Source organism: Haliotis rubra, unplaced genomic scaffold (genome assembly GCF_003918875.1).
Source record: "Haliotis rubra isolate DU_JTF1 unplaced genomic scaffold, ASM391887v1 Scf47, whole genome shotgun sequence".
Lineage (NCBI taxonomy): Eukaryota > Metazoa > Mollusca > Gastropoda > Lepetellida > Haliotidae > Haliotis > Haliotis rubra.
Genome location: NW_025767157.1, coordinates 292,038 through 315,483, shown reverse-complemented (window position 1 = coordinate 315,483; position 23,446 = coordinate 292,038). Strand labels below are relative to the sequence as shown.

General features: G+C 46.0%; 1 protein-coding gene across 1 annotated transcript; it reads right to left on the bottom strand.

Moving 5' to 3' along the window:
• Positions 1-19,907: 19,907 nt before the first annotated feature.
• On the bottom strand, positions 19,908-22,302 carry LOC124290584 (achaete-scute homolog 1-like). The gene is made up of 2 exons (XM_046727333.1): positions 21,423-22,302; positions 19,908-20,707 (listed from the first exon to the last, which is right to left on the bottom strand). The coding sequence occupies exons 1-2, from the start codon at positions 22,102-22,104 to the stop codon at positions 20,670-20,672; spliced, it is 720 nt and encodes a 239-aa protein (XP_046583289.1). The 5' UTR covers positions 22,105-22,302; the 3' UTR covers positions 19,908-20,669.
• Positions 22,303-23,446: the final 1,144 nt, after the last annotated feature.

The following is a 23,446-nucleotide window of genomic DNA, read 5'->3' as shown; positions in this document are numbered from 1 at the left end:
TTAATGAGTGAGTTTCCTTTGTGAGTTTATGAAAGAGTTTAATAGTAAGTTTACGGGTGAATTCAATCTTTATTTACAGTACTGAAGAGGCCGTAGGCCTATAGTACATTTTACATACAGTAGCAGAGGGTGCAATATAAATGAATATATAGTAAATAATATCACATCTGTAATGCAGAGGATCTCATATTCATGGCATGGTATACATACATTGCAAGGTATTTTGTGGCTGTTTGATTTTGGATGCCATGAGGGTATAGGATTTGTCTATTCGGGGGTTCAAGTAGAAATATATATTTATGAATTCTTTTCTGATATTTGCATACAATGGACAAACAAGCAAGAAATGATATTCATATTCTAACTCCTGATAAGTACAATATTTACACAATCTATAAGTAAGTTATGAGTGAGTGTTACTTAGGCAGCAGATTATCAACTCCACGCGATATTAACAACAGGAGCAACGTTCGTATTTCTGTCGTTCCCGGATACAAAGCATCCCGGATGATACAGCGTCGCATCACTCTAGATCCCGGGTGATATAAGACTGACATCAGTTTTATCCGGGGGCAGTCACAACCACTCTTTGATTTATCACAGCGAAACTTAAAACCTCATGTGTCTAGAGTGATCGTCAGGTTTCACTTAACCACTAGATCCTTAAAAAACAAAACGGTATTTGTTGTGTTTGCCTTCTCAGCCTATATCACAGCAAAGTAGATGAAATATGGCCTGCAGGGATCTAAGCTTTTCTAAATACTTTTCGTACAGATGTCGACGATGATGTATGCGATTGTTATCCCTGTGACGACGTGGAGGGGGAGTCGGGAGGGACAGGATTACCACGTGGACAGATACAAATATGGAGCTTGAGGGGGTAGATGGACCTTTCATTATTGACGTGACACGGATGTGCTTTGTTAGTGAATGTAAAATATAACTTACAATTACAGTTTTCAAAGTGATTTACTGGTTATTTACTTTGTGTTTGTCATTGTACCACCTTGGTAAATGTTCCATGACTAAACTCGCTTCTGAAACACTTCATCGTCGAGATTTTGTGAAAATATAAATATTGTCATTTTTACCAAACTTATCTCTTTTGTGTGAAACCATTGAGAATACCTAGTTCAATGTCGTTAATTATTTTGTCAATTTCATCTGAATTTATTGTGTCTGTAGGAAAGGCCACATTCCCATATAGACGTATTTAATGAAACCTTAGTTTGGAGATGTATTATAAATATTGTGTGGTAATACATTAGTATCAATATACGAACGTATTGTCCTATGTTTTGTAAGGAGACCGGACATGTTTAAGCTCCAACTTACAGCTGGAATACTGCTGAAGGCGGCGTTAAACAACAAACCAAGACCACACCAAATCTACAACTTCAATACCAGATATTTGTAAAATTAAAAGTATGTTTTACATAAACTCCTCACAAAAAGTTAAGCAACACAAATTTTTAGTCTCATTACATTCATTTATTGACATTGCAAATCATGGAATGATGCAATAGAAAGGTGAAACGTATGTACACACGATTAACAAACTGAAATGAAATGGTATAGAGCAATAATAGACTTACAAATCATCAAAATTATGCACCCGTGAAACAGTCGTATAAAATGTGCTTCACTGATGGAGCAAAATGTTAACATTAAAGTTTAAGTCAGTTTTGGACAGTGAAGCAGTGGTCAGTAACGCGTATGACCACCATGAAAACGAATGCAAGATTCTATACACGTCTTTGCATTGACCAAATGAGCCTTTAAAGTCGCTGTTGTGGAATGTTCTGCCATTCTCTCTGTAACGCCTGCTCAAGTTGATCCAGAGTCTGGGGCGAACATGGAGACCGTAAACACGACTTCCAATAATGTCCCAAGCATGTTCAATGGGATTAAGATCAATTGACCTTGCAGGCCAGTCCGTATGTGTGATGTTGTTGATCTAAACAACATCATTAACAACTCTTTCTCGGGCATTATCATCCATGGACGTCATCCATAAAAATGAAGTCAGAACCCGCTTGTTTTAACCAATCAGAGCGCATGTGTGAAGTGTGGAACACGTTCATGCCACAGGTTTTGCATGTGTTTCTGAGGGTGGTTGTGTTCGGGTGATGTAATCAATGTTAGCAGATAATTCAATTGACAGTCACTAAAGGTTATGTATTCTTCCAATATTTACCTTTCAGTAACATGTCGGCAAAAATCTCTATCGAGATTGATAAAGATATTACACTGAAAATACTTGTTGCTTAATGAGAGGAGTATAGAAGCACCCGACCATACAGCCTGAGGGATTGCTATATTTGTGTTTTACTCCGTGTGTCTGTGTCTTTAGATAGTGTTTTCATCATGCATATGGCTTCAAACTCAAATACGCAAAACCATATTCTTTACATTACACATCAATAAATAAATTTCTTAGATGATAATATCCATGGGACTTAATGACAAAAATTAGTCATTTTCAATGTCTTGACCTTTACTCAAAGTACAACCTCTAAAGGATGTTGCTATACATGTTTATATACATCTCTGTTGTATTGGAGCGCTTCACATTGTTTGCCAAGTTTTGAGCAGCAAAACATGACAATACAAAAACATCTTGGTATATTGTAAAGGGTATTGTTCCAGACGCACGAAACATAAACACGACTCCATTGGTGTCTTTATACCAGGGAGTCTATATATCATATTAAGGACATCCAAGGAAACACGATGCTGTTCAAATCTGAATTGATATGAATATCTCCAGCTGGCGAACATGTTAGTCGAATTGAAAAGAGATATTCTACCGAAATAGTGCAAGCCGGAAGTACCCTGCAAGCTCCTTACATCATCTGAACTCTGTAACTCTTAACACTGAAATCACATACGTGAACCTCATTGTGGCGTTAGATAAACAGGGGAGATAATGCGACAGGTATATTAGATTTAGTAAGGTAACACCCGATAACTAATCACACCTTGATCGGTCCTTTACATTCAATATACTGTGCAGGACAACATATGGTCCTGCCCTCATCCCAACCCCATCGGGAAAAACCTGCGGTGAGATCGCAGGGTGGCCATTGTTTCCGAGACCACACGTGCAAAGGGAGATAATGCATATTGCCTAAGGCAACTCTTGAGTAACCCGCTGTTGAGTTTGTACGTAAGCACCTGTTTATCTATCTGTTTGTGTGGACAAATGCCTTTCTGACACTCGCTGGCCACAGCTAATTAACAGGTACAGTACCTGCTGATAGCGAGGAGAGACGTGCCATCAGGAGAATGATAGTGGAGCCCGCTTAATCCCTCGATTGGCTTTACAGGCAGATTTAATAGCTCAAGTACCATCATGGCTTCCTGTCTGTCAGCAATATATACCAGTAGAGGGCGTTGATATCGCAGGGGAGATAACTGTATTGCACAAGCGATTTATGATGGGTGGCTCAATGGTACTTTCGGGCAAGTTGCTGGGATGAGGGTGAGTGGGGAGGAGGGGTAGGGAACGGGTGGGGGTGAGGCAGACATAACAGCTCACAACAGGCCCCGCCCGGCAACTAGTCAGTCCGTCTGGGCACCCCGTTCTCTAATCTGTGGCACCTATCCGCTATTTCGTTTCTTATCATGCTGCAAACATGAAGTGCAAACATTTGGTATTAAGGGTGGCGCGTGCCACGTGAGGGGGATGTGGGTCGGGGAGGGGGCTAGTGGGAGAGGTCAGCGTTAGGTTAGACCTCTGCCTTGGAGTATGGCTGTTTCATGTTGTGGTAAATCCAACTGCTCCCTGGGCCGCCTGGGACTAAAAGGGCTTTGTTACGGGGATTTCTCTCAACACAAAGGATCCCCCCAAGTTCGTAAAAGTTGTTGTAAACATGATGCCGGGTAAAGGCGACCATGGTGCGTACACCAAAGCCTGCATCATCATCATCATCATCATCATCATCGTCGTCGTCGTCGTCGTCGTCGTCGTCGTCGTCATCACCATCATTATCATCATTACCACCACCACCATCATCATCATCATCATCATCATCATCATCATCGTCGTCGTCGTCGTCATCATTACCATCACTATCATCATTACCACCACCATCATCATCATTATCATCATTATGATTACGTCTGCGATTCAATACTTTTCAGAGCAAAGGCATGTTTTTCTTCAAATCCTAACAATTGTGGTACAACAACCACCACCACAAGAGCAGCAGCAACATTAACTGTTACCAAAACATACTGGTTTGATTTAAATGCCCTCAAATTTTGTGCAGTTAGCAAATTCAAGGCGTCTCCTTCCGAATAAAACACTCAATTTTTAACTTCTTAACGGTGTGTGTTGAACCCGCTAAACTGGGTGGAATGTACCCGGCAGGATGACAATGCCGGTGATGCGTCTCCAGGTCGTAAACAAATATGGTTACTTGAGGAACGCGCCGTCTTTTTGCTCATATAAATCAATCAAAATGGCCATGAAAGACATGGATTTCAGTGAGGCAAAAACACGCACAGATATGTTTTCAGATTGCGGGTGATTGTACCCGGTACTCCGGTCGACAAGCCGTCTATGTAGGGAAATATATAACGTACTCACTTCACCGCCGATTGTCAACGTATATAGAGTCCGGGCAGGTAGATCCCCGAGTTACGGTGGGGACATGAGGAATGGGGGCAGGGGTTTAGGGGCCGGAAAGGGTACTGAGTAGGTGAGTGAGTGAGGAAGTGAAAACTGTTTTACAGTGCAGTTATTCTGGCCGTTTTAACCCGATTCCGGTAAACAATGGTTGATAGGTTGAGCATCGGTTGCTGTTGGATCGGAGTATGCATTGATGTAGATAGAGTAATTAGAAATCATTACTAGGAAGTTTGATAGGTTGTAGAATTAGGAAGGGACATTCGGTGAAGGGGTTTGGTTATGGGCGTGTAGGTGAGTGTGTCAAGGGTTCGAAGCATGGGAAAAATTTGGGGGTGGGTTTGATGGACTGACTGATTGAGTTTGGTTTTACGCCGCTTTTTAGTAATATTCCAGCAACATCACGGCGGGGGACACCAGAAATGGGCTTCACACATTGTGCCCATGTGGGGATTCAAACCCGGGTTTTCGGCGTGACGAGCCAACGCTTTAACCATTAGGCTACCCCACCGCCCCGGGTTTGATAGAAGATGTGTTTGAAGGATAGGTAGGGTGGGAGTGTGGAGAGCGCTGGGGTCGAGAAACAGAGTTTATGGATAGTTAGGAGAGGGTCGAGGGTGTGTGTGTGTTGAGGTCATGGTCAAGTTGGGGTGGGGTGGGGTTGAGATGGTAGGTATGGGAGTTCATGGATAGGTGGGTCATAATGTGTGGAGTTTATAAACAGCTAGGGTGAGGTCCCAGGGAGGTGGGTGACTAGAGTTCGTGGACAAGTATGGTTTGGGTGGAGGCTTGGCTTGTGTGGTGTTCAATGGACAGGTGGGTGATAGTGGGTGGGTGGGGTTCTTCAACAAGGAAGGTTTGGCTGGAAGTGGCAGCAGGGTGGAGTGTATGGACAGGTAAGGGCGTGGTTGAGGTGGTGGTGTTTGGTTGGAAGTGGCAGCAGTGTGGAGTGTATGGACAGGTAAAGGGTTGGTGTAATGGTTGATCAGATGGATGTTGTTAGATGCTGATGACAGATAGCAACAACGATTATCCCAACGACAAAGTGTTGTAATCTCCACAACAGGATAACATCACATTCCAGTGTATATGAAGGGGCGCTGCCGTTGATGGCTGACAGGCTGGCTGTTTGTGCTGCAACTCCAGTAGGCAGAAACATCAGATACAGAGAGTCTTCCCGACCCGCGCACATCATCCTCTTCGTATGTAAATTCCCATCTTTAGAAGCTGGCGCTAGATAAGTCACTCCCTGCTGTTATCGACATATCTATACTAATACAGCCCCGCACGGCCATCATAAATCACCCCTTTCAACAGATTGTTTGTGTTTACGTGGAACAACCGCCACAGCCTTATCACGTGGATTTTTCTACTTTTCTCCTATAAACGCATTGACTTTCGTTACAATGTCACATCTTTTTTGTTATCGTTTCCATCACACGTTTGTCATCTTGTTCAAACTTTCTAATGATGTACGTCATATTGTCCAGTATAGAGCCAATGTAGTCCCAGTCCTTTGCCCCTTGCACCATCAATCACCTCCTATCTGGTAACATTAGTCTTTGGCTTACAGTGTTATCCATCAAACAAAGAAGATGTTGACCCTTACACTGGAAATTGGTACCTTGAAGGTAACACATGTTGCCCATATAATACCCACCATTACCCTTTAAACAAATTTGTACTAGAGCCTACTCTCAAACTACCTGCCCCGATTCTACCACGTGTCATCTTTACATATATTAATCATTGGTCTCTCACACTACACAGTATTGCCCATATATCATGTAAACTTCCTCTTAGTTTTCCAGCGTAATTTCATACGATCCAAAGTTAGTTTTCCTTGTTCCGTGTTACCAACATTGCTCTCGAATAACTCAGCGTTTATACTATTCGTTGTAACCTCTATTCTCTGTTACCATTCTATTCTTCAGTGTTACTCTCATACTATCAGATAATCTTATGTTATGCAGAAACATTCAACATTCTTATTCTTACTCACAAACTTTCAGCGTTATATCAAACTAGCCAATGCATACAGTGACCCCGTGTTTCTGCCATGTTTGTGTACAGGGACTTATCACACATCACGGTCGTAAATACAGGGACGTAACATATATTGTATACAGCCGAAACAGAAGGCTACATGCTTTATCATAACCAAGTGTTCTAAGGAGCTGTAATTTACTATGCAGCGTTGCTTCTTGGAGAGGTGTCATGATCCGCTATTCGAGTGTGGAATGGACCATTTTGACACTATTCTATATATCATTGTTATATGCACTGCCGGACAAAAGAAAGTGCACCCAAAAATTTGATGGTGGCCAAGAATGTAACACACAAGAATTGGTGATTCGATGGCGATGTCATGATACGGGTGTTATAGGTGTGTTACGGAGCTTGAAGTGTTACGGCGATTGTTTCCAGCCTTGTAACGTTTGGTGATCGTTGGTAACTTTTGGGTCAAACCAATTTTCAAGTGATACTGTATTTTGTCCGTCAGTTTACAATGTTAAACGTCTCTAAAGAAACACCAGCGTAACACACAATCTTGTTTTACGATCAAGACAGCCTGTTTACAGTAACCATGTTCTAATAATACCTTTCAGGATACAATCTTGATGTTTTCTTAGCTCGAGCAATAAATATTACAATGATTAAACGAGGGTTCTTAAAATTTGGGATCAAACGAATTCGCCACACCATGTGAAGCGTGTACTTTATTCTTGCTTGTGCCCGGTGACAGAGAGAATCAAGGGAGACGTACTGGGGGGAGAGGTACATCCGCTTGCAATCTATGACAGTAGACAACCTGTGTTTCCCTATTACCGGTTTTACGTGGTCTACTACAGAAGGCAGGGTGTGTTTTACCTGTTAATGGTTTTGGCGTGCGCCGGGTGAAGACATCAGGTCACAGCATCACAATACCTGCCCCCGCACATACATGCACATAGTGGGGTTACAGTGTTGAACACTAACAGATACCATCTGAACATCAGCGTCTTCACATCACCGAGACTACCAGGCCAGACATTCTACTGATACAATCTCCAGCACTGCATGTTCCTTCTGTCTATTGTATGGGGCTCGGAATGACCTGTGTGGAGACATCAAGAGTAGTCGACGGGGAGCGTTGTCCCCGACTAACCGTTTGTTTTGGTGTTGCATGCAATTCTGGAAGAGATGCTGTTTGTCTGTCTGGATGCATTGGTGTGTGAGTGTGGGGGTGATGTAGGTGTGATCCTGGGGGTGAGATCGCAGGCGATGACCATTTTCAATATGGATGGGGTACTGGATGAGTATCAGATTGGTGAGAAAAGTTAGAACCTAGTTAATATTCCAGCTATATGGCAGCGGTCTGTAAATAATCATGTCTGGACCTGACAATCCAATGATCAACAGCATAAGCATCACTCTACGCATTTGGGAACCGATGACATGTGTTAACCAAGTCAGCGAGTCTGACAACCCCATCCCGTTAGTTGCCTCTAACCACAAGCATGGGGTGCCGAAGATCAATTATTTTTCTAACCCGGGTCTTCACGGATGAGTATGATCTTTGGATAGTATTGGGGAACATTAGTATGAAGTATGAAAGAAACGTTGAGAAGGTTGCAAGTACTTTGGATAACATGGTAGAAACACTGGTTGGTTTTGTGAAAATCCGGGTTAGAACTGATCTTCAGTAACCCATGCTTGTCGTAAGAGGCGACTAACGGGATCGGGTGGTTAGGCTCGCTGACTTGGATGACACATGTCATCGTATCCCAACTGCGTAGATCGATACCCATACTGCTGATCACTCGATTGTCTGATCCAGACTCGATTATTTACAAACAGCCGCCATGTAGCTGGAATATTGCTGATGTGCGGCGTAAAACAACAACCCAACCGAGTGGTGACATTGCTCAGTTGTGCGTTCTTGTAACAACAATCGACGATATTATCAGTAATGTCGTCATATTTTTCTAGCCAAAATAAGTACACCGATTAAAAATACATTCAGGAAAAATACATGATTGGATATTCACGGAGCGTCAACATGACAACAATGATCTGATTTGTGGAGGTGAGGTGAGGTGAAATTGGGTTTTACGTCGTGCTTGAGAATATTTCGCTCATATGACGACGTGCATGCGTGTGTATGTGTATGTGCGGCTGCTTGTACTAGCCCAGACTTAAGCTGGTTTTATAGTGCTAGCTCACTGAGATACCATGCCGCAGTGAAGCATGAATACCCCACTCAGACACAGTATACTGACTCCGAGCCGACCAGTCCTTGTTGTACCCATTAATGCCGAGCGCCAGGCAGGGACCAACAAGTACCATATTTTAACGTCTTTTGGTATGACGCGGTCGGGGATCGAACCCGCGACCTTCCGCTCTCCGGGCGGACGCTCTAACCACTACACCACGGAGGCGGTCACCCAACCGAGTGGTGACATTGCTCATCTGTGTTTTCTTGTAACAACAATCGACGATATTATCAATAATGTCGTCATATTTTTCTATTTTTTCTAGCCAAAATAAGTACACCGATTAAAAATACATTCAGGAAAAATACATGATTGGATATTCACGGAGTGTCAACATGACAACAATGATCTGATTTGTGGAACGGTATTAGGTTTAGGACATTGTCATGACATTAGTTCTGTATTTATTGAAAGTGAAATGATATCGGTAGAATGCTTGATGGATATTAGAATTTATAAACGTTTCCATTGTGCTTCGTCTGAGGAATGAATGCCCGGTTAATAACGGACACACCGGTGGCACGGCTTAGCGATGCCTGTAGAGTATTGTCCGGGCGGATACCGATACGCGAGGGTTATCAACAAATGCACGTGTTGATTAAAGTCAAAGGTCGCAGTTGCAGGAAACCACTGATTGCACGTGTTTTCAGAGAAGTCCGGATGTGGCGCAGTATTCTGTGAGAAACAGCGTGTCACAGTTTGGCATGGGCTGGGGTGGTTCGAGGGCGCGACCCACGGGCTATTGTCTGGGCATAAATCAGGGCAGGGGGCCCACTGCGGCCTGGGGTAACAAAGGGTCCCGCTGGGGGTCAGAAAAATGCCGCCCTTGGTTTTGTCTTTTTAGCGGACCACTTAACTTTAATTCTGTGCTCTCTTACACGCACCATTCAGCAAGAACATTGTCTGACCATGGAGCTAATTTGCAGCAAACTTTCATTGCAGCGTCGCCAACTGTCTGTGTATTTGTGTCTGATATTGTAAATATGAGGTGACGGAGTTGCTCACGAGTTGGTCACAAGACACCACAGTCGCTGACTAAATGGATGTTTACACACAAACAAACACTAGGGACGTCTTTGATTGGCCTTTAGAAGTTGACATAACGGGACATGTGACACTTTGTTGATAATAACTTAACTAGTTTTTAACTGTTTGATTTTCGTCAATCTGTTTCAGGTACATTACTCTTGGTAACGTTCCTGTTGTTCCTGTTGTCGCTTCTGCGCTGATTCTATGTACTTCTCAAACCATTTCTGTCATTACCAGAAAATTGATCTTAGCTTCCAATCAACGGCCCATATATGTTTAATTTCATATTAAGTTACAAAGCGAATTGTGAGTTTCCTTGCGAACAGCATTCCAGATGTTTCAGACGTTGAGAACTCATGGCTTATGACAAGACAAGGCTGATCTTGTACTGGAAGAATGGATTTTGTGGGACGTATTTTTGATGCAAGCGTTGAGGCGATAGGGTGGAGGGTGGTGAAGTCTGTCGGGGCTGAATGGTACGGTGGAACAAGATGACAAGGTGTTAGGTGAAGGGCAGAGTGAAACACGTTTATTTGGAGTGTGAGGTGAAGGATAGGGTTGGACAAGGCTACGAGGATGAGAGCTGGGGGATAGCTTACATGGATGAGAGCTAAGGGGTGGCCTACGAGGATGAGAGCTGAAGGATGGGCTACGTGGATAAGAGCTGGGGGATGGGCTACGAGGATGAGAGCTAAGGGGATGGGCTACGAGGATGAGAGCTGAAGGATGGGCTACGAGGATGAGAGCTGAAGGATGGGCTACATGGATGAGAGCTGGGGATAGCTTACATGGATGAGAGCTAAGGGGTGGGCTACGAGGATGAGAGCTGAAGGCTGGGCTACGAGGATGAGAGCTGAAGGATGGGCTACGAGGATGAGAGCTGGGAGTGAAGACTAAGGATGGGCCACATGGATGAGAGCTAGGCAGGGGCTACCAGGATGGGCTACACAGGATGAGAGCTGAAGGAGAGCTGATGGGAGCGCCCTAAGAGAGCTACGAGGATAGGGAGGATGAGGATGAGAGCTGGGATACGAGGATGAGAGCTGAAGGATGGGCTACGAGGATGAGAGCTGAAGGATGGGCTACGAGGATGAGAGCTGAAGGGACGAGGATGAGAGCTGAAGGATGGGCTACGAGGATGAGAGCTGAAGGATGGGCTACGAGGATGAGAGCTGAGCTGAGAGGGCTACGAGGATGAGAGCTGAAGGATGGGCTACGAGGATGAGAGCTGAAGGATGGGCTACGAGGATGAGAGCTGAAAGGATGGGCTACGAGGATGAGAGCTGAAGGATGGGCTACATGGGATGAGAGCTGAAGGATGGATGAGAGCTACGAGGATGAGAGCTGAAGGATGGGCTACGAGGATGAAAGCTGAAGGATGGGCTACGAGGATGAGAGCTGAAGGATGGGCTACGGGGATGGGCTACGAGGATGAGAGCTGAAGGATGGAGGCTACGAGGATGAGAGCTGAAGGATGGGCTACGAGGATGAGAGCTGAAGGATGGGCTACGAGGATGAGAGCTGAAGGATGGGCTACGAGGATGAGAGCTGGGCTAAGGATGAGAGCTAAGGAGGATGAGAGCTGAAGGATGGCTACGAGGATGACGATGGGCTACGAGGATGAGAGCTGAAGGATGGGCTACGAGGATGAGAGCTGAAGGATGGGCTACGAGGATGAGAGCTGAAGGATGGGCTACGAGGATGAGAGCTGAAGGATGGGCTACGAGGATGAGAGCTGAAGGATGGGCTACGAGGATGAGAGCTGAAGGATGGGCTACGAGGATGAGAGCTGGAGGATGGGCTACGAGGATGAGAGCTGAAGGATGGCTACGAGGATGAGAGCTGAAGGATGGGCTACGAGGATGAGAGCTGGGATGGGCTACGGGAGGATGAGAGCTGGAAGGATGGGCTACGAGGATGAGAGAGCTGAAGGATGGGCTACGAGGATGAGAGCTGAAGGGGATGGGCTACGAGGATGAGAGCTGAAGGATGGCTACGAGGATGAGAGCTGAGCTGAAGAGCTGAAGGATGGGCTACGAGGATGAGAGCTGAAGGATGGGCTACGAGGATGAGAGCTGAAGGATGGGCTACGAGGATGAGAGCTGAAGAAGAGCTACGAGGATGAGAGCTGGAGGGATGGCTACGAGGATGAGAGCTGAAGGATGGGCTACGAGGATGAGAGCTGAAAGGATGGGCTACGAGGATGAGAGCTGGAGGATGGGCTACGAGGATGAGAGCTGAAGGATGGGCTACGAGGATGAGAGCTGGAGGATGGAGAGCTACGAGGGATGAGAGCTGAAGGATGGGCTACGAGGATGAGAGCTGGAGGGATGGGCTACGGATGAGAGATGAGAGCTGGAAGGATGGGCTACGAGGATGAGAGCTGAGGGATGGGCTACGAGGATGAGGAGCTGATGAGAGAGGATGGGCTACGAGGATGAGAGCTGGAGGATGGGCTACGAGGATGAGAGCTGAAGGATGGGCTACGAGGATGACAGCTATCGGATGGGTTTCGTGGATGAGAGCTCTGGGATGGGTTTCGTGGATGAGAGTTAAGGATGAATTTCCAGGGTCTGAGAAGGATAAGCTACGAAGGTGTGGACTGGATGGCGTGGTGGAACCATGTTACGAGGGAGGTGCATAAAGGATAGAGTGGAACAAGTGAGCATAGTAAGAGGGTGGGGTACCGCAGGAATCTGGCTGGGGAGAGAGGTAAAAGCTGGGACCAGTCTTGAGCATAGTTAAGAGGGTGGGTACTGCGTAGATATGGTTGCCGGGATGGTATAGGCTGGGGCTAGGATTGAGCATAGTTGAGAGGGTGGGTACTGAAGGGATATAGTGTTGAGCATAGTAAGAGGGTTGGTACTGTGGGGATATGGGGAAGCGTACAGGTTGGGACCAGGGTTGAACATAGTGAAAAGGGTAGGTGCTGGGTGGATATGGTTGGGGAAGGTGCTGTCTGGGGCAGAATTAAGCATAGTTAAAAGGGTGGGCACTGCAGGGGTAGAGTGAATAAGGAGGGGATGGGGACCGGGGCTCTGGGTACCGGGTGGATATGTTGGTGGTGGGATTTGGGGCTGGCACTGTATGGGGTCATGGTTGAGCGTCGTGAAGAGGGCGGGTACCGGGTGGATATGTTGGTGGTGGGGAGTGTGGCTGGCACTGTATGGGGTCATGGTTGAGCGTCGTTAAGAGGGCGGGTACTACAGGGGTAGGGAGAATAAGGAAAACTGCACATGTTTGATGTATGATGTCACGATGGCGCGAGACGTGGCGATATGCGCGAATGTCTCTGATGACTGGGGGCACAGGAATGGCGACATATGATAAAGTTATTTATCAAATTGCAGAGATTAAACTGCAAAAACAGTCTCATAAATTGAATTCAAAAGTTAATAAAACACTTTATATATTCCCCTTGATCCTTTGGCAAACTGTCTCTCTGTTCCCCCGAGCCATTTATCGCGGGTATAAAATCAGCTGAGCTTACCTTAGCGTTGTGGAAGGAAAGAGTAGTGATTGATGGCGTGAGGGCTGCCAGCTCTGTCGCGAGCGCTGCGCGTGTACCTGGGTCACGTGAATCACTGTTTACTTTTAGCTACTTATCAATAACCCCCCTAATAAAAATGCCATATTTCAAATTGGGCCTTCACTTGGCAATTTCGGTCGTCTTTTGTCCTTCCTAAAATTTACAACCTGAATTTGTTGATCTGACATTGATGTTCATGTTATATGATGAAACAAGGTCTGTTGTCATCGCAGTATACTATGGAGAGTGACAGCTATACTTGTAACAGCAAATGTGCCCAGGCAGGTCTTGATGTTGTGGATTATTGCTCTTTTGTACATTTCCTTTGATGAAACTGCAATTATGGAATTGCACTTTAATTATATAACAGGGATTATGCTCGTATAGTTTCCGGTCTACAGCAAGGTACTCGCCACACACTATCCCCACACTCGCTATACATTCTCCACAGACGTTCACGTTTTGCAGTTATGCAAAATAATCTCCTCTCACTCGCCACACGCTATCCCCACACTCGCCACACATACTCCACAGGCTCTCCACAGACGTTCACGTTTTGCAGTTATGCAAAATAATCTCCTCTCACTCGCCACACGCTATCCCCACACTCGCCACACATACTCCACAGGCTCTCCACAGACGTTCACGTTTTGCAGTTATGCAAAATAATCTTCTCTCACTCGCCACGCACTATCCCCACACTCGCTATACATACTCTCCACAGACGTTCACGTTTTGCAGTTATGCAAAATAATCTCCTCCCACTCGCCACGTTATGCACACATACTCCACAGGCTCTCCACAGACGTTCACGTTTTGCAGTTATGCAAAATAATCCCCTCTCACTCGCCACGCACTCGCCACACTCTTGCTATACACTCTCCACAGGCTCTCTACAAACGTTCACTTTTTGCAGTTATGCAAAATAATCTCCTCTCTCGTCACACACGCCGCCACACTCTTGCTATACACTCACGCTCTCTACAAACGTTCACTTTTTGCAGTTATGCAAAATAATCCCCTCTCACTCGCCACGCACTCGCCACGCTCTTGCCTCGCCTCACGCTTGCCTCGCCTCACGCTATATCCTCTAGTCTCACTCGCCATATTATCTCATCTTACTCGCCCAAATCTCAGCTGAGCCTCCCGAGTCTCACTCGCCTCAGACTCATGACTCAGATCATCCGCTGCCCGACTTAATCAAGAGCTGACTCCACCCTCACTCGCCCTGCCTGCACCCTGCACACGTTCCTACCCCGCACCCGTCCTACATATATTCCCTGTCCCCCCACACATCCCCAGCACGGGGGTGATCAATGTACCACTCTGAATATCATGAACCTCCCTAACGTGCCAGAATATAACTGAAATTACAGAAAAATGACGTGCACCCACTTACATATTTATCCGTGGAGATCCGGGTTAGAATTGGTCTTCAGTAACCCATGCTTATCCAAAGAGGTGGCTAACAAGACCGGGTGATCAGGCTCGCTGACTTGGGTGGCACATGCCTTCGCATCTCAATTGCGTAGATCGATGCTGATGCTGTTGATCACTGAATTGTCTGGTCCAGACTAGATTATTTACAGACCGCCGCCATATATATGGAATATTGCTGAGTGTTGCGTTAAACAACAAACCAACCAACCAACTTAAATAGTTCTTGCGTATCGAGAGGCGGTGGGGTAGCCTAGTGGTTAAAGCGTTGGCTCGTCACGCCGAAGACCCGGGTTCGATTCCCCACATGGGTACAATATGTGAAGCCCATTTCTGGTGTCCCCCGCCGTGATATTGCTGGAATATTGCTAAAAGCGGCGTAAAACCCAACTCACTCACTCTTGCGTATCGATCACGTATCCACCTTAAAGAACGATGCCGTAAAGAGCATCACCAGCACAACCAAGCTGCATACATCTTCCTGTATCTTGTGTTTCTTCTTTCCCATCCGAAGATACCCCCAGCACAACAGCACTTTAAACGATTCCGGTATTGTGTCTTTCTCCCTTCTCTGACCGAACACACGCCCACCACAACAGCACCTAAGATTATTACTGTCTTATCTTTCCCCTTTCCCTTCCGAATATACCCCCACCACAGCTCCTTTCCCCTCTGAATATATACCCCCACCCAAGGCATCCCTTTAAATCATCCTCAGACCATAAATTGTACTATTTCTTTCTCCTTTCTTTCCTATATACCCCCACCACAGCATCCCCTCAGATCATCACTGAACAATTTCTTTCTCCTTTCCCCTCCACAGAAGATACCCCCACCACAGCATCCCTCAGATCATCACTGTACTATTTCTTTCTCCTTTCCCCTCCGAATATACCCCCACCACAGCATCCCCTCAGATCATCACTGAACAATTTCTTTCTCCTTTCCCCTCCGAATATACCCCCACCACAGCATCCCCTCAGATCATCACTGTACTATTTCTTTCTCCTTTCCCCTCCGAATATACCCCCACCACAGCATCCCCTCAGATCATCACTGTACTATTTCTTTCTCCTTTCCCCTCCGAATATACCCCCACCACAGCATCCCCTCAGATCATCACTGTACTATTTCTTTCTCCTTTCCCCTCCGAATATACCCCAAGCATAAGAGCACAGCACCTCTTTCCCATAGGTTGTTTTTCTCTTTTTCCCCGTCCGAATATACCCCCACTACACTGACAACCTACGTCTACCCTTTCGACCAGCAAACGCACGTTGCGAGTAGTCGGTACCCCTTTCACATCCACCCGACCGGGTAGCTGTCTCCCTGTACAACAGGAAAATGTGTATAGCGAGGCACACGCATGTCCCCAAACCTCGCACCCAGGTGCGCTTACACAGAGTAATGAGATTGTTAAGTTGGTTTAAAGAGGTTTTTAAACAACCTTCTTAAATCATTCCTTTCAGCAAAGAACAGCGCTATTAAATCACTGCTCGGAGTTGTAATTAAAGCTGGTGACAGCACCCACTTCCCCAGACGCTTAATTCTCGCCACTACTCCCCGACCCACGTCCCGGGGGTGACACCCGTCCCCCTATCTCTTCACCGTTCTACTGCACACGCTCTGCTACCCCGAAACAGTCGTACAGCTATCGTTGTCGTATTCTTAGCCTAATCCGATGATTGCCTTGGCGCAATCAGTTCTCTTGTAATTAATGGTCTGATTTAGATCATCATGTGTAGGGTCTCAGTCGTACTTCAAATTGTATCAATGGTTCGTTGTTGTTATTCTACGTCACTGTAGTTTTGACGCTTCATTTAGCGTTTGTAGCGATTTGTGGTATGGAGTGAGTGAGTGAGTGGTTAGGTGGATGGTTGAGTGAGTGAGTGAGTGAGTGAGTGAGTGAGTGAGTGAGTGAGTGAGTGAGTGAGTGAGCTGCCGGGTCGGTTGGTGAGTGAATGGATTGATGAGTGAGTGAGGGAGTGATTTGGTTGGTGAGTTGGTGGGTTGGTGTTTGGACAAGTGAGAGGAGGTAGGGGTGGGGGTGGGGACGGGGTGTGGCACACCGAGTAAGAGGAAGGGAGAGAGAAGGTGAGAGAGGGAGTGACTGAGAGAGGAGGAGGAGGGGGGACACAGTGAGTGAATTAGCGAGGAAACAAGCGAAACACACTGCTACAGATGACCACATTCTCCCACACAACACTCCACGCAGAGTATGACAGACAGTCATGGCTGGAACGTTTAGTGCAACGAGACAACATTTAACTGTTGTTTATGAAGTTATTATTGTGGTCCAGTATCACGTCACGTAGTGTGGGTCTACATACACTGTGTATCTAATCCCACTTGTATGTCCCGGGAATGTAAATACAGGGAGAGGACGTCAACTTGAGAAATTACCCTGTCAACCGGATCTCTGTCTCGTGAAGGTGTCTACTCCTGATCATGTATAATTCCACCTGGTCTCCGACTGGGATAAATAAATAAAGAAATTACTGTTAATTATTATTTTGAATTTTGTAAGTAATATACTGACAATTATCAGTACACTAAAAGTTTAACCCTTGAGGCAGATTTCGAAAATCCTCAAAATATTTTCCCCTTAATATAACATGGGGTGTGGGGACGGGCGTGGGGGTGGTCTAATTTGAGGTGTACACGCAAAGTCTGTCCACAAATACACTTCTAGGCCACGGATTCTAAACCAGGTTCCCAATCCAGACCCCTGATACCACCTCCGGCTCCCTATCGACCCATAACACTCCACCCAGCACCCTACCCAGACCCCTGACTCAACACCCAGCTCCCTATCCAGACCCCTGACTCAACACCCAGCTCCCTATCCAGACCCCTGACTCAACACCCAGCTCCCTACTCAGACCCTTGTCTCAACACCCAGCTCCCTATCCAGACCCCTGACTCAACACCCAGCTCCCTATCCAGACCCCTGACTCAACATCCAGCTCCCCGCGACACAAGATCCAGTTCCCTATCCAGACCCTGACTCAACACCCAGCTCCCCGCCAGACACCTTGACTCCAGCACCCAGCTCCCTACCCAGACCCCTGACTCAACACCCCCAGCTCCCTATCCAGACCCTTAACTCAAGCACCCAGCTCCCTATGTCTCAACACCCTGACTCAGACACCCAGTTCCCTACCAGACCCCTGACTCAACACCCAGCTCCCCGCGACACTAGATCCAGCTCCCTATCCAGACCCCTGACTCAACACCCAGCTTCCTATCCAGACCCCTGACTCAACACCCAGCTCCCCGCAACACTAGATCCAGCTCCCTACCAGACCCCTGACTCAACACCCAGCTCCCCATTATCCCAATTCGCTCCCCAGTTCTCCCTACCCCAGATCCCTCCCTAGCTCCCTCCTGAAGCCTGCCTTGAGAAGACAACTAGTTGCCCCATCCTATCCCGCCATTGTCTGTCGTGAACTCGGCTAACCCGTCTCCCTATACCGCATTCGTCTTGGACTACTTCACAACAAAGCGGCACGCGTCTCCCGAGTGGGGGGAACCAACAAAGGGAGGGGTAAACCTTTTACTATTCCTCTTATAGACGTCACCTACTCGAGCGAGACGGCCAAATTCGCCCGCCCTTCCAACCGCGCCTAGTCGACCGTGGACAGTGAAATGTAAAGTCACTCGCGCACGGGGGTGTAACACATACAACTAGTATAGAGAGGCTCCGCCGAGTAAGAAAGCACTCGCGAATTTCTTTGAACTACGTTTTAATATTTTCCTATTTGGCTACAGAATTTGTCTACATAATGCATGCTGAAATGTGTTTCAGAATTTCGTCTAGAAATGTCAGTACCGCTATTCTATAACTGCGTGTACCACTTTCCTTGGTAACAGATGGAGGTATATGTGTGTATAAGACGCCATGACTTGACAACACTGCTCGATAATGAAATCCAGTCTCCTCTTGGGAGAGAATACAATTAAACGAGGCGTGTATCCGGTTTGTCAATGAGCAATAAGAAATTAGCTTGTGTTTAAAAATTACTATCCCCTAATATCAATTAAATGACGCCCTATCTTCCAATGGATGAACACGCGTTAACGTCAGTTTTCTGCTCAGGAATGCTTGTGTTCATCACTTACAGAATTTCTGCAATTAATCAGAGATGAATCAATACCACCCTCTTATACCAGCCCTACAGTCTCAATCCGACCCCAAACCCACCCTAACCCTCAGGCCACAGTACCATTCTTTCACACCCGACCCCTCAACAGTGACCCGCATCCCCCAGGAATACACTCAAGACCCCTTTACAAAAAAAATCCGTCCCTTCACACATGAGTCCCTAAAGTCCGGAGTTGGGGGTTGAGGTTGACTCAGCTCTGTGTTGTCAGCTCAGCCGGCTCAATATAGACGGTAATAACCAGTCTACGGGCGCCTTGTTTCACCTCCGCCCTACACAAAGCTATATATAAGTAAACACTGCTGTCGGCGTCACAGCTCGCCCCCCTTTCCTCTCCCATTGCCTTTGGTACTGCGTACCCTAACCATATCCTCTCCATAAGCCCTGTATATATCCCAACGTTGTTAAACCCTTTCTGTCCCTGTCAGGATGGTTGTGGAATACGGTGATTTAATGTTGTATTCATATCGGCAATAAAATCAGAAGGATATCGCAGGGTGACTTGCGAGACTATTGTGGCGGACCCGACGCCAAGTGTTAGAACCGGGACGCAACAAACAGTAAGAGCTGCCACATTCAAGCAGTCTGTTTATAAATAACACCTATTCCCCTAAATGCATTAGCCAACCCTCTGTCATAAACATTTACATTCTTTCTCTACCATGAAAACAGAATTCAAGACAGAAAGAACTCGGTCAAGTAGAAGGTTCCGCCGTCTCTCAGTTCGTCAACGTTACTGAATCCGTGTGAAATATTTATCGATTTTTTTTTCAAATTGGGATTTTTAAGAGTAGAATTTCTGAACATGGCGCGAGAACATAGAAAACTAAGACTAAATAATAGAAATACACCAAAGCATATTAAAATTGCAATCATTTTATTCGTTGCAAAAATAAAGCACATTTCGTAGAAATATAGCTTGTATCGGTGGTAAAATTGTACAAAATGCTATTGGGATTATCACACAGTGGCAGTTCGCTGGTGCTCCTTTTAAAACTTACTCACAACCGGAGCATAACAAGAGAGTATAATTTACAAAAATATATGTACATATTTATACAATATAAAGCACTCATTGCAAAATACGCTTATGTGAACACTTGGGGAAAATATAGATCTTTTGTAGAAACAGTATCTTCAAAATAGAAAACAATTTGTAGAAAAATACCGCATGATATGACTATTGTTTGAATCCATGGCAGTTGTGACGTCATCAACTGGCGCGTGCTGGCACGAGTTGGTCGCGAGACCTCCGACGACTCTGCAGCGACAGCCTCGACTTGGTTCAATGTCTTCTATATGCGCCACCGCGAATTTATTGAACGGGTGGGTCGCATATACCCGAGTTCTCTCCACAACACAACCTCCCCACCCCCTGGTCACATTAGTGGGGGCAGGGTAAATTAAGGCACTGAAGGTAGTTTGAACAGACAGTCCAACAGTAGTCCTTGCAGAAACTAGCATACAGTTTCCGTCATCGTCCTTGTCTTCTCGTCCTTTCAGTACTGTGGACGACCGCTACCCATGGGTGGGGGCCCCGTGGGTGGGGATCAGCTCGTCACCATGGAGATGGGACATGTATGTCCTCACGTATATTTCCATAACCTTCTGGCGCAGTTCAGTTACCTCTCGCGTGGACTTTTCGTATCGAGTTCAGCTCCTAAAGTAACAGAAAACAAGCAAAAAGGTTAGATTGAAAAACATGGAATGAACAAAACACATATTTTGCAGAGAACACAAAAAGCGCGCGACTTTCGCCACGATAAATATGTGCCCTGGTTATATTTGATACCTTTTCATATAACTGTTTTCTTTAGCAGAAGTAGTGAATCGCGTAAGCATAACGAGCCCAACATCCGCCAGATCCCCAGGCCTGCTATTGTAGGGCTGGGAGTTAGCAGATGGGGGCAGCGGTCCGACTGTGTGTCGCTATTTGCACTGTCCGCCTCCTAGTTCAATGCCAGTGCCTCACGCATGCTATCCAAAATACTTCATTCATGCCCATTGAAATACCACTCTTAACTATCTACCAAATAGGGCAGTTATGAAAAGGTTGAGATACAAAAGCCGCTCCAGGCATTTATTTCTTGTATTTGCCGACTCGTTTCGGTACACACCTTAAATATTATCGCACTGGCGAACAGACAGAAATAACAAATCAAAGCTGCCGTTTGCGATCAGTACGGTTAATCGACGTTTCCATTAAAGAACTCAATACAAACTCTTCCCTTTTGAATGTCACAAAGATGCGTGAGCTTGCATAATCTGGTATCAAAATAGAATAATTGAATGCGATATTGAGCATAGGAATGAATTACGCACAAATATTGCGCAGCTGAATTTTGCAGCGATATGTTATTGGTGTAAAGACGTACCTGTTAGGTTAAGCTGAGCTCCGGCTTCTGACGATTTGTATAACTCGGTGATCCAGTGCGAGAAATCCACAAGATCTGTCTCTTCCAAAGAACTTAAAGAGTCATACGAAGTGTCCGAACAACTGCTGGGGGACGGGGAATCAGTCATCGGGGTGGGGATCTGAGACACAAGGTTGGGCACTGTCATCTGGGTGGGATCAGAGATCTGGGGTGCGTACACTGGGGAGTGGGATGTGTCCATTGAGTCCGGCACACGTTGGGGGGACGATTCCCGACTGTCCGTCTGAAGCACCTCCTGAAGCTGTCTGATGTAGTCCACGGCAGATCGCAGAGTTTCAACCTTACTCATCTTCTTGTTTTTCCTTCCGCTTGGAACATGTTCTCTGAGAGTTTCAAAACCAAGGTTGACAAGCTTCACTCTGTTCCTTTCTCTCTCGTTGCGGCGGGCCACGGCAGCCGGTTGAGCTTTAGGTAAGTTATAGCCGAGTTTGCTGAAGTCTATTCTTCTCTTACACCGCAACACCTCGGGTTCATCATCTGACTTGAGTTTCTTAGGTCGCAAGGCCTGGACTTGTTGGGCGACGGTTGTCGCCTTCAGCAGAATGCAAGGTCCGGTAACAATAACTTTGTTGAGATTGGACACTGGGATGGCCTGCATTGGCATACAGCTTACTGATGTCATCTTGGGCGATGTATGTCACCAACAGTAAAGTGCGCCAATAGTTGATGATCGTGCGAGTCTCGTGTCTGGAGCGTGTGAAGCACGGAATACCTGGCTGGTCACTTGGGAGGGAACCCTCAGCTCTCACACACCTATACAGGGAGCTACTATCGAATGACTATTGTCAATGAACGGAGGAATTTATAACCCGGTGGCTAGACCTTGGCCACGCCCCGCTTGCCTAGCCACGCACCTGACAAGGTGTCAATCATGTGAGCGCTCGCGCGCCCAGCGCGTGCCCTCAGTGGAAGAGAAATACCGATCCAGTCCAGGAGAATCTTGCAGGGCAGGACAGCTTAATGGCTTAAAAAGATAAACTTATGAAACATTCTGCAACGTAAAAGGCAGTGGCGTTGAATAATACTTCGTTTTGAGTATATGTTCTTTTTCAAGTTAAAGTCTGCGTGTGACCCTTTGCAGAGGTATTGGAAGCTCTGTTCACTGGACTGTGACATGCGGCCGTACAAGGGGAGCCCCGATCTCGCTATCTAGTATAGCTTTGCATTCACCGGGCTTTGTTGATGCCAGGAAAACAGTCACTAGATTATATATTATTTAACTGTTAATGCATTGGATCAGAGAAGCTTACAACGAAATATACGTAATCGTGTGAACTATACCTACCTGGGCGTTTCATACATTTTGACATTTCATTCACTGACGGTAGACCTACGTCATGTTGACAGAATAACTGTGGAGATTGGTCTGTTTGGGTACAACAAGGGAGATGTCGATAGTGGCGTCAGAAAATAGCACAAGTCAAGTAAGTTCCAAATAGATAATATAGAGGACTGATGAAATTTCGGTTTTTTTCCTACACTTATACTGAAGGACAAAAGAAAGTGTTCAGTTCAAAATTCCATTTGACCAAAATTTTACAAAGATTACCAGAACGTTAAGGGGATGAATTGTTGCCAAATCACCTGAAACTGAAGATCCAAACACAGTTATGATACTAGTTTTAAATACATCACCATCGAATTAATATTTTGTTTCATCCTAAGTCATTATCAAACATGGTTGTATACAATCTTTTGCTCGGTAGTGTATATAACACTACTTGACGAAAATGAGCTTTGCTTCTACAGTACCATGTATTAAAGATTCCAATTTCAACACATTATAATGAATTCCGAACTGTTCTCTCAGCTCCAGTAGTTTGGAGTGTAGCGGAATGATGGACACACCTGCGTCCCGCGAACCATTCCCCCGCGCTGGGCGATTTTCCCCGCCCCGATGACCGTGTAGCCCGCATCCCTCCTCCCGCCAAGTCCATCTCTCCGGCCGCGTTTATGGCTATAAT

Bases quoted from the DNA above. Each gene is read 5' to 3' on its own strand.
- LOC124290584 (XM_046727333.1), bottom strand. From the start codon at position 22,104: ATGACATCAGTAAGCTGTATGCCAATGCAGGCCATCCCAGTGTCCAAT. The intron at 20,708-21,422 runs GTACGTCTTTAC...CTGTTACTTTAG, and splicing joins AGCTCAGCTTAACCTAACAG to GAGCTGAACTCGATACGAAA.